The sequence below is a fragment of the Limanda limanda genome, chromosome 17 (assembly GCF_963576545.1).
Source record: "Limanda limanda chromosome 17, fLimLim1.1, whole genome shotgun sequence".
Taxonomy (NCBI): Eukaryota; Metazoa; Chordata; class Actinopteri; order Pleuronectiformes; family Pleuronectidae; genus Limanda; species Limanda limanda.
In genome coordinates, this window is record NC_083652.1 from 9,593,695 (window position 1) to 9,605,234 (window position 11,540).

General features: G+C 43.2%; 1 protein-coding gene across 1 annotated transcript; it reads left to right on the plus strand.

Moving 5' to 3' along the window:
• The first annotated feature begins 8,672 nt into the window (after nt 1-8,672).
• Nucleotides 8,673-11,056, plus strand: hsd17b1 (hydroxysteroid (17-beta) dehydrogenase 1). The gene is made up of 6 exons (XM_061090865.1): nt 8,673-8,769; nt 9,526-9,687; nt 9,769-9,948; nt 10,103-10,196; nt 10,299-10,482; nt 10,901-11,056. The coding sequence occupies exons 1-6, from the start codon at nt 8,673-8,675 to the stop codon at nt 11,054-11,056; spliced, it is 873 nt and encodes a 290-aa protein (XP_060946848.1).
• Nucleotides 11,057-11,540: the final 484 nt, after the last annotated feature.

The following is an 11,540-nucleotide window of genomic DNA, read 5'->3' on the forward strand; positions in this document are numbered from 1 at the left end:
TGGCCTTCCCGACATGCCTGTCACTCCCAGAATTCAATTTAACTTCTTGGGTTGGCCAAGTCACGGAAAAGTCGTCTTATATAATAGCTAATAATCATGTGTTTGGGCTCATCTCCTTCTCCTGACTACGTTATCTGCTGCCTCCACAAGACGTCTCCTCTCTAAAGCCCAAATTATAGGCAAAAAAGTTCTTACGTAATAATTGCCAAGTATGATAAACTGTCAGCAGAAATGTTTGCCCCCGATATGGCTGAATGCTCCGCTTATGTTGGAGGACCTCTGCTGATCCCGGAGGATCGTGCAACGCAACACGTTTCCCAGAGCTTTCCTCTTTTGCCCTTTGCTCTGTCGTCTCATAACTGCAAGATGGATTCAAAGGCTGTCGACTGGAGGGATGTTTGAGAAACTCTCCTGCATGTCACAGTGACCCCGTTCTATCTCGGCCGAACTGTACCTTAGCCTCTAACTCGCCCTCTTATCACTTCAACAGACAGCAGCATTAGGCTCGTGATACAAGAAAAGGAAGATAGGAGCAGCTCCAGTGACACAACAGGGAGTGATGTGTGATAAGCACGTAGCTTATTGGAACCATTTACCATCCATTCCCACACTTGAGGGACTTGGCTCCTGATCGTGGTCATTCAATGTGAAGGAAATGATGTTGAGGCGTGATAAGACCCAGATGCTCTTTGCAAAAAAATATTCAAAGGCATCCTATAGGCTCATACAAGACTGCAGAAGAAGTTACTGTACCTGATCTGCTGTAAAGAATAACTTTTTTCTGGTGCAAAGGTGGCCAAAAAGTAATATCTTATTATTTTAAGAAGATAATACTTTTCTTCCATTGATTGCTATTTTTATGAGTTAGTATCCTTTTTGACCTTTGCTTTAATCAGCTGCTGCATGTGACATGAAATTATCATAAATAAATCATATCTGCCACGGCATGCATGGGTGATACAATCGCAAAAGGCCTGTCAGCAGAGATTTGAGCAGGACACTAACTCTCCTCCAGCTTCTGTACGTGAAAACGAGAAGAGCAAAAAGAAGAGATCTCATTACATCCGCAAAGGAAGAGATGTTGTCACCACTATGTCCATTTGTTTTTTGTTTTTTATGTTTGTTCGTTGTGAGCAGGAATTATGCAACAATTAGGAAGGATTTTTTTGGCAACTTTTGATGGAAGGATGCGGATTTCAGCATTTACACTGATTTCCACAAGAACAATTTATTGATCTTAAAAAAAAATCTGGCTTATTTAGGGGACTGATCTATAAGTGTGTGCAGTTTGGACTGTGGGGCCTTGGCGGAGGTATGAAAGTTTAGCCTGTGATGTGACATTTCTTCTGTTTAGAAATTGACAGCCTTATTTGTGGTTTTAATCACTGACAGGGTATTTATGCATTACAAACCCAAACATTAAACCAGCAATTGTGTTGTGTGTTCACACGAAATATTGAAGACAAATATGTGGGTGTTTTAACAACCTCTGATTTGACGTTTTCTCTGCACTAAATATGGGTTTTCTGACATCACCTGTTGTAAAGTGACATTGACAGGAACCTCAGCAGGAAGGGAAACAGAGAGGAAAACAACAACCATCAGAGCAAACAAGTTTCTCAGGTTGACGCTCTCTTTGTTGCTCTGCTGTTTCTTCTCAAATGTAGCTCACACCAAACCTCTGAGGAGTCAACCAATGAGAACACCGCGGTGTCAGAACAAAACAAAACCTCAGCAGGTATGTCAGAAATGAAGACGGCCGACATTTCTCTTTATTCAGAAGTATTTCTCGACGGTAATAACAAGGATTAGCTCTGTGGGACATTCTGGGCCTGTGCACAGAGTAGATGACAAAGAGCGATAAGGAAACACGATCCATCTTAACGCTTCAGTTAGAAGGCGGGGAGGAAAATTTCGATTGGCATTTAGCAGGTTTGCACGCCCGAGTGCAGAACTCAGTGTCACCGTGTTCTTGTCAAGTCGAGGTTACATAGCTACTGTCGGGGCCGGGGGGGGCGTACGTACCCATAGATTTCTAGGGCAGCGGTCATTGTCACGGACTGTCTGCCAAGGTTTCACTGCAGCGTCCCTCTATCAGCAAGCTTATGCAAAAATAGGTGGGGTATCCTTGACCAGGAGGAAACAAAAGGGAACAGCAACAAGGCCGTCTCCAAGACAAACCCCATTACACTATTCAGCTATGTAAGGACTGGACATGTTGCATAAGTGCAGGGCGTGCAAATCTTGTTTAAGTGAATTGTTCGCATCGGAGAGTCAAGGTGAGATGGGTTCGTTACTTTTCTGCACCTGAGGACAGAGGAAAGAGCTTCAAAGGAAGTCAAATATGAAATGCATGTTAGAATGTTGTCGTTTCTGATGTGAGATGTGTGTGCATGCTTTAGAGAAGTCTTCCCACCCACTGTCATGTAGGCTCATACGTTTTTTTGCGTGTGTGTTTGAAAGTCATCAATAGTTAGAAGGAAATTGGTCCATTTATCCAATCAGATTGGAAAGGTAACATAAACCCCGCCTACTGCTGCAGCACTCACTGGTGAAGAAACACCATAAATGAATTCATGGTGTTTGACAGTAGCATAATCTGCACCATTCTTTATTAATAAGAGGCAGTATTATCCTTGTATTATACAAAATAAACAGTTCATGTCGTAGTAGACCGGAATAGGCAATACTTGACAAGTATACTTTTACTTTTAATACTTTAAACGTTACTCACTTATCTGTACTAAACTTAGTAGAAAACTTATTGTGGTACTTTTCCTTTTACTTGATTACATTTTTTTCCCATTCATTTGTACTTGAGAACAACGTGTGAGGACTTCCCCCACCCCTGATGTCTACACTCAGTTTCAGTGTTTTCAGGCCCCGATGTAAACAGAGTGTATCCAGGTAACCAGGTGGTGGGTGGGGTGGGCCACTGATTCCATCGGTGTCTGTGCGAAGGCAAAAATGCACATGGGGCAGGGTTATTTAGATTTGATTCAGACAACAATAGAGTGCGACCGACCCGAAGGAGAAGAAGAAGAAAGAGGCGGTGCCAGCTGTGAGAGGAAAAACGAAGCCATTCGGCGTGAGAACCGCACTAACCGCCGTCAACAATTTTCGGCGCATACCAGCGCGGCTGAGTCACTTGCTCTGTCCCGACACAGCAGCCATCACCTGATTTCCCCACATCACAGGTGAGGTAGTGATGCAAGGAGTGCCTGGCATTCTCTGCATGCTGCACCTGGAGCGCAGAGACAGAGAGCCAAGTCAGAAAAGATAAAACACTTTAGCATAAATACACTTGAGGTATTTTTTTGTTGTTCCTGATGCATTAATGCGTTTTGACGCTGCTGTCTTCTCTGGTATTTTCCTAACTACACCAGCAAACCTCGGCTGATGAGATCTGCACAGTCAGAGCTTTCTCTTGTACGTTATCTACTGAATTGGATCTTGCCACGGAACAACCTCCGATGCAGAGTTCAGATACGTTTGTACCTGTCCAACAAACACAGGTCCCCATGATGGTGCAGCTGCGGCAGCTATGCGTACATAGAAACCGCTATCAGTGCTCTGAGCAAAATACAGGTCAGGTCTAGTCCTGCGGCCTTAAGGCCCAGAATGGAGCAGGAACAGGATGTCCCCAATATAACAGCGAGAAAGAATGCCTTGAGCGTTCCATTCAAGACGGAGGGGACATTTCCCATGACACAATCCCCTGCCGTTTCCTGGAGCTCTGAAGCTCTGTGTACAAACAGGACCTGTGGAATGCCAGAGCGACCAGTGCCAGGAACGTCAGGCAGTGGCCCTCGGGGTTACAGCTGACGTCCAGCAGATCGCCATAAACCCACAGGACCTCACACTGTATATCAAAAACTCTGGGAAAATATACATATATGACAGCCTTGTACCCTAGACCTTTGACCTTGCTCCAGAAGCCTGGCGAAACTCTTCCCTTGGGACCGGATCATGATTATAATCTTAAAAAATTGAAATATTAACGTCTGAGTATTCGTTCCCTCTGTCGTGGCTTTGCTGAGCACAATGAATTATAGACTTGCAGCTCTTTTATTTCAAGCGGCTCAACTTGTGTGCATGTAAATAAAATTCGAAAACGATTAGGTAAGAATAAATCCTGCAGCCATAATGCGACTACACTTTGTACATCATAAACTAAAAATGTGCTGACTCTGCCTCTGTGTACAGTATGTGTGTTCAGAACCATTCATACTTTCCACACGTCTTCTCCCGTTTCAACCATGATGATTTTAGCAGAGAGGAGCGAGGCCCTGCTGCCTCTATATTACCATGAGAAAAACACACTCTGTGCTTCTCAGGTTCTCTCTTCTCCCTTTATTGAAGTAAACCTGCTGAATCTCCGTGGTCGTCACAACAGAGCGATTTGCGTCTCTCATCGGTTGTGGTTCATAAGCAGGAATTTAAAGATATATAGCTGCTTTAGCTTGGGTTTTTATCATCCTGGATTAGATATTCTCAGAGGAGGGAATTCTTTTCCATCTCGCACTCCAGTGTCAGTTGTCCTGTGCGCAGGATGGGTTTCACAGAACAGAGGATACTTTCTATTTACCACATATCCCTGCATGTGTAGCACACAAGAGCATGAGACCTCTCTCCATCGTTGGCAGTTGACATTGGAAACCTGTGCAGCACTGAGCCACATGCACTATATGCACACATGTGAACGGAAGAGAAGAAACCCTGGAAGCACATGAGAAATATCAACGTTCCAGATCAAACACGTCGTGGGTGAAGGAGTTGAGAGGGGCTGCAGATTTTGATTAATTATTGGAGCCACGGAGGAAGAACAAGATATGGATTCAATGTATCTGCTGTTTGTTGAAAGGAGAGGCAGCAAGAGGTCACAGACGGTAACTCGACCTCATCACATGCAGACGCGAAGCTCTAATCATAAAATCCATCAAGTCCAGACCGCAGCAGTCAAACGGTGGTTTCATAAAGTGAAACAAAACTCTCTCAGACAGGTGGGGAGGAATCAAATTGTTATCAGATGGGAATTCTGCTGTAACATGAACCGGTTGGCATGGCGACAACGCCAGAAAAAACAGCAGTAAGGAACCACGTTAGGAGACGTTTCTGCCTTATTCTCATCTCAGTCACAAGCGCTGTTGTGGTCAAAGCATTTGTTCGCATTTTTTATCGACCTTAAACATTTAACGTGATTTTACTAAACCGAATGATGAAGGATAATCTGACCTGCATCTCAGGATGTCACAAAAACGTTGTTATTCTATTAGATATGTGAAAAAAGTCTTTCCTGTTTCATAATTTCAGAGCTCATGTGGTTCACAAACATTTGCCAAAAGTCTCCCCACAGCCCTGTCAATCAAGTACCAGTTCATCAACATGACCTGCCCCACATGAGAGCATTAAAAAGGTGCCATTTTGTGTTATGAGAGTGGTTATAGGATGTTACAATTAAGCAAATTTAACTTTCAATATTTAGGTTTGTTTTTCTGAAGTTTAATTTGTGCAAACCACTCGGGATAAAAGTATCAACAATTTGCTCAATCCTTTAGTTTCCTGTTTTAGCCATGCATCCTTTACTTTGATCTATGTCAACCATCAGTGCATTACCTAATTAACTAGTTAAATCTATTTCAGCCATTCAACCTTTACTTTTCCACCATCAATCTATGACATGTGTTCTTAAGCTATTTCAACCTTCCAGTACTTTTAGCACTATATTTCAATATATTACTTTGAGCTTGAACCATCAATCACTCCATTTATACCCATCAAGCTATTTCTAACTTTTACTATAAGATTAAGCCACTTCAGTTTTACTCTAAGCAAACTGCGATGTACATTTAGCTATGCATTGTATTTTAACCATTACTTTAAGCTTGCTTGCTATCTATTTGTGATGCATCTTAGTTTCAACCCAGTAGCCTTTGATATATTACAAGTATCCACCCACACCCTTGCATCTGCAGAAATAACCTCAAGTAACCCCTGGTTCGGAAATCTGTCACGTATATTGTCTCGGCAACATTTTTAAGATGATCAACACTTTTTGTTAATCAGCTTCAAAAGCTTTTGAAACAGGTTCAGGCAAACATCTCTGAGAAATGTATCTGCGCCAGGTATAGCGTGAGATTCAGATTCACTGCATCCACCACGTCTGGTTTCTGATGTTTCACTTCTGCTCATCAATCTCACATGGGACATCCTGCCGCGTACATCTGCTCTTGCAACCCATCTGCTTCTGTGTCACAAACCTCGTACTGTGTCTACACCGTGACCTTATTACACTTCAGTCCTGGAATAGCACAATGTGACTGGCTCGGTGTGGACGTCCACAGGGCGAGCACATGAATGGACTCACACCGAGGAGCTCTTATGCTCTTTTCTCCTGCAGCATGAGCAGATATGTTTTTCACTGCAGTCACGGTGTAGAATTCATGAATACTCCATCTCATGCATATCACCCATGAGCACGCGGCCAGCCTGCTGCCTCCGCCGGCTCCAACAAATGCTTCACTTTTCTCCCAATGCCACTAAGACACACAGCTGTGCACGTAGGACGTCCTCTCTCTCTCTCCCTGAGCAACTGTTGGTCTTCAGAAGTCTGTTTACGCTCAGCACGGTGGGCCAAACTTGTCCAGGAGGTGTTTTGACGGCTTCCCCAGACTCCTGTATACCTCCCCTCAACTTCCTGTGGCTAATTACGGGGCTACAAGAAGACTGAAGGCCAAGTGAAGAAGGAATCACCCTGAGTGCAATACACTGGACCACACCATGCTGCAAGGGCAGACTCAGAGAAAATTGACATATGAAGTGTTGCCCATACTTGTGAGTGATGCCGGAGAGAGAGAGAGAGAGACAGGAAGGATGCCGAGAGCTTCTGCTTTTTCACTCAAGTTACAGCAATTTACATACAGTAGCAAAATAAACTTGGCTGTGCCTCATCACCTCTTGCAGTCACAACACATTATGCATGTATGCATACTGAAAAGTACAGTGTATTAAAGCCACATCACCCTGAGCAAGATAAGAATAAAAGAAAATAAACACCCGACGAATACAGTAAAGTGCTAAATATCTCATAAGTCTGAGGTCAAGCAGTTCAAGATTTTTTAATGATGCTCGGGAGCTGCAGATATTTGAAAGGGATTCAATTCCTGGTGTTATCTGTCCCACAGACTCTGGGACCACGGCCAAGCTGATGCCATCTCAAGGGGAGGAATTCAACAAAATGGCAGGAAATTCCAACTTGGTTATCTTCCAATCTTTTTTCAAATCATGCTGCTGAAATGTTGTATAATGTTTATTTATTTTTTCATCCGTTTTTGACACATGATACACATTTTGTACTTGAGATGGAGACCAGTTGAATGCAGAAACAAGGTGGCAATATAGTACAAGAGAACTGCCCCAAATGATTGTGACACAAATTCGGTGCAAGGTTTGTCGGCAACAACAAATTGAAACTGCAAAACATCTTTCATGCAAGAATGAAACCCTAGCCCTCACCAAAAATCTGATCTCATATTGCTTGTTCTACAATCTACATGAGAATTCCTGAGAGATGAATAACATAGGTCATCCAAACCCAGCACAGTGTAAAATTCTTATTTGGAGCAAAGAAGAATTACAACTTTACAAACTTTGAAATAAGGTATACATATGAAGGAGAGCACTAAGGACCATGAGCAAAGTAATCTCTCACTGAGGTTGTGTTGCCACCTAGTGGAAGCTCACTGACATGCACTTGACGGTACCCTGTAATTGTTACTTGTACTGTGTAAAAGACAATTCTAGACCAGATATGTTTCCTCTTAGCTCACATTAACCATATTTGATTTGCAGGGTTGTAATGGAGTCTAATGCTTTAAATGTCCAAATCTTAAAACCATGTGATCACAAATGACAAAATGATCATTTAGACATATTATAGTTACTCATTCTTAACCTCCGGAACATTGTGTGTTAAAAATTATTCTCAGCTTTTTCACCAGCCCATAAAGACTGTGACTTGAACATTCTTCATAAGCTGAAAAATTGATGATTGAGATTATTTTGTCACACATTCCAAGAGCTGGTAGAGGCACGGCTGGATGACCTACTGGCTGCTGTATGTGCTTTAAAACTACCATAGCTCAATGGCCGCAATTGACTCAACATCAGTTATTGGAAAAAGATGGAAGTTTAAAACATCTGAAATATTGTGCGAGCAAAATGATCTCCTCAATACTCTACACTTTTGTTGTCAGCCTCATTCTGTTGACACATACAGTGCAGGAGGGATATTTTTGGCATTTTGCTGCCACCTGCTGCTCATATCAGTTGTGAATATCAAAGCACAAACAGATAGAGCGCATCATGCACCTGGCTTTTCACCATTCTCAGGGGAAGAAATCTCAGAGCCGCCACAGAAAAAAGAAGGGAATGTTTCCCACAAGAAAAATCAAACTATATGAACAAGGACGTGAGATAAAACGGGAGGACAGCATGTGGCTGATAACAGAATGATGTTTAGGAGTAACTGGCCTTGTGATGGCCTGACAACACTGAAAATCAGAGTTTTCACATGCCCTCCATCCTGCTCACTCACTCCTCTCCAAAGTGTCGTCCTCACTCGGCTCAGCCGCTCTCTATTGAAGCAGGAGGACGTTGGTGAGCCGGGCTCCATGGACAAGAGGGTGGTGCTGATCACGGGCTGCTCCTCGGGGATCGGACTCAGCCTGGCAGTTCGGCTGGCCTCTGACCCCGACAAAAAGTTCAAAGGTAACAACAGGGTTAGGGTTTGAGACGTCTTTTGCTTTGTGACATGATGCATTATAAAGCTGGAAGAAGCCATTAGAAGACGAGTGTTGCCATGGAGGGATGCAACAATGCTAATACAGGCTGTGGCATTCAGACAATGAGGAGTTAGGTTTAAAGGGGCCAGTGGTGTGCAAAGAAAACACAGCCTCCACAGCCTTGACATGCTGACACAAGGCGTATTGGCTCAATGGATTCATGGGTCAGAGATTTCTGTTGTCATCTGACATGAGTGGAACCCACAGTGACCTCTCTGATGTTAGACGTGAACAATAATTGAAGCTCACGTCTTGTATCTGCTTGATTTTATTAACTGCGGCAATATGAGTGGCTGCTTGGATAACTGCATGAAAAGCTGAGTAAGTTTTTGTGCTATTTGACTTAATAAACGTCTCGACAATTTGTATAAAGCTGGTTGTTCAATAACCAGAAGGTCAGTGGTTCCATCCCCGGCTTCTCCATGTCGAAGACACTGAATCCTAAACAGCTCCTGACGGCTGTGCCAGCAATGTGGGAATGATGTCCGATAAAGAAATTTAAAAAAGAGAAAACGCTGTGATTTGTATTGTAAAGTGCTTTGACTGGTAACTACGTCTAGACAACGGCCATATAAATACAATCAATTTACTATTCTATTTGTAAAGCCTTTATATGTACAGGTGATTTAGTCCAATGTGAGCATTTCTTATCATGTGTCCCTGGGTGCTGCTTTCTGTTTAGTCTATGCCACGATGAGGAACCTGGCTAAGAAGGAGCGCCTGTTAGAGAGCGTGAAAGGCCTGCACCAGGACACCTTGGACATCCTCCAAATGGACGTGACGGAGCGTCAGTCCATTCTGGATGCGAGGGACAGGGTTGTGGAGAAGCGGGTGGACATTCTGGGTATGGCCTCCTCGTGAGCGTCTGTTCTGATCAGGATTGACAGTTTTTATGTGCCAATGAGCTTGTCCTTGCTGCTTACAGTGTGTAACGCTGGTGTGGGTCTGATGGGGCCTCTGGAGCTGCAGTCCTTGGACTCCATGAGGCAGATTCTTGAGGTCAACCTCTTGGGCACCATCCAGACCATCCAGGCCTTCCTACCGGAGATGAAGGCGCAAGGTCAGGGCCGCATCCTGGTAACCGGGAGCACCGGAGGGCTTCACGGTGAGTTTAGAAGTCACTGAATCTTAGTTTAGTACCACACATGCAGTTTCTGTAATGATTGGATGGAAGTCACGTTAAAAAAATCATGTCAAGACTTGCTGCCATGCATGCAATTGCCAAAATAACCTGTCTTGGTACTTAATCATCTCTCTAGGTCTCCCTTTCAATGAGCTGTACTGTGCCAGTAAATTTGCAATAGAGGGAGCATGTGAGAGTTTGGCTGTTCTCCTGCAACACTTCAATATCCAGTGAGTCATTTGCTTCCTGTGTTTAGAGACTAATGGCTGTGAAAAGTTTATTGTCAAACAATCGATCAGGAAAAACTATCGACTCAATGCTTGGTCCTGCAGCGTGAGCCTCATTGAGTGTGGTCCAGTCAACACGGACTTCCTGGTCAACCTGCAGAAGGCGGAGCTTGGGGATGCATCTCTCCAACTGATCGATACCCAGACACTAGGCCTGTATGAAAAATACCTGCAGCACTGCGACTCTGTTTTCCAAAACGCAGCACAGGACACAGAGGACATTGTCAAGGTGTGTTGTACGTTCAGAACACATCATGACTGCATGTTTAACTAATGTGGGAGTTTAAAGACTGATCATTTATTGTGGTATTTAATATTTTCCTCATGAGATACTAGAACCATCTACCTCGGTCTCACACGGATGTGGTACAATGATTCAGTCATTTTAAATTTAATTTCACTGAATTGCTTTTTCATGCTTTTTATACATTTTACTAATCAATAAGATGATATATGTACATTATATAAATATATGTTTCTGCAAATACTGTCTGTGAATGCTCTCAAACTTTTTTAACAGAGGCAGTTTGTATTGTATTGCCACTTGCCTGAGAGGATGTAGTCATATGATGTATATATAGCCTATGTGTCACTATGAGGGCAGCTTGACATCTTACTGTTGTGATGTGTTTGTTTTTCTCTCCAAGGTATTTCTAGAAGCCATCCAGTCCCCCAGCCCTGCGTTCAGATACTTCACCAGCGGTGTTGTTACACCTCTTACCCAACTGAAGATCACCGAACCAGACGGCTCCCAGTGCATCCGTGCTATGAGCAAAATCATTTTCTCAACCGAGGAGAACTAACTTCCACTCTAGCAAGCCTCTGCTTCATATAGGCTCTGCCTCCCTTTACTTTAGATAAAGAGGTAGATATTTTGTTCTCATTATGTTTCCTGGAATAAAGTTGATGCTCTCTGACTCACTCTTGTCGCTCAACTGGAAAGGCCAGTAAATTCAGTATTCTGTGGAAAGAGTTCACACAAGGGGAGGATTCCATGCTTCTATTTTCGTGTGTCCCTTATCCCGACTCACATTTCTTATCACAAAAAAATACAAACATAGAACATGTTCTGTGGTTGGTGAAGTGATACTTGATAAGGATTTTGTGTTATGATACAACAACCCTCCAGACATGGGGAAGTGTTCTTATTCACACACACAGCTAGAAGAATTTTCACTTGGGAGTTTCTGGACACATTGTTAAAGAGAAAACACCCTAAGAGTCTGATTTCATTTTCAGTTTGCTATTCTGAGAAAACAAAGACAACTTCCTGACACCAAAGAATCA

Coding starts and splice junctions, on each gene's coding strand:
- hsd17b1 (XM_061090865.1), top strand. CDS start 8,673: ATGGACAAGAGGGTGGTGCTGATCACGGGCTGCTCCTCGGGGATCGGA. Junction 8,770..9,525: donor CCCCGACAAAAAGTTCAAAG/GTAACAACAGGG, acceptor CTTTCTGTTTAG/TCTATGCCACGATGAGGAAC. Junction 9,949..10,102: donor GAGCACCGGAGGGCTTCACG/GTGAGTTTAGAA, acceptor TCATCTCTCTAG/GTCTCCCTTTCAATGAGCTG.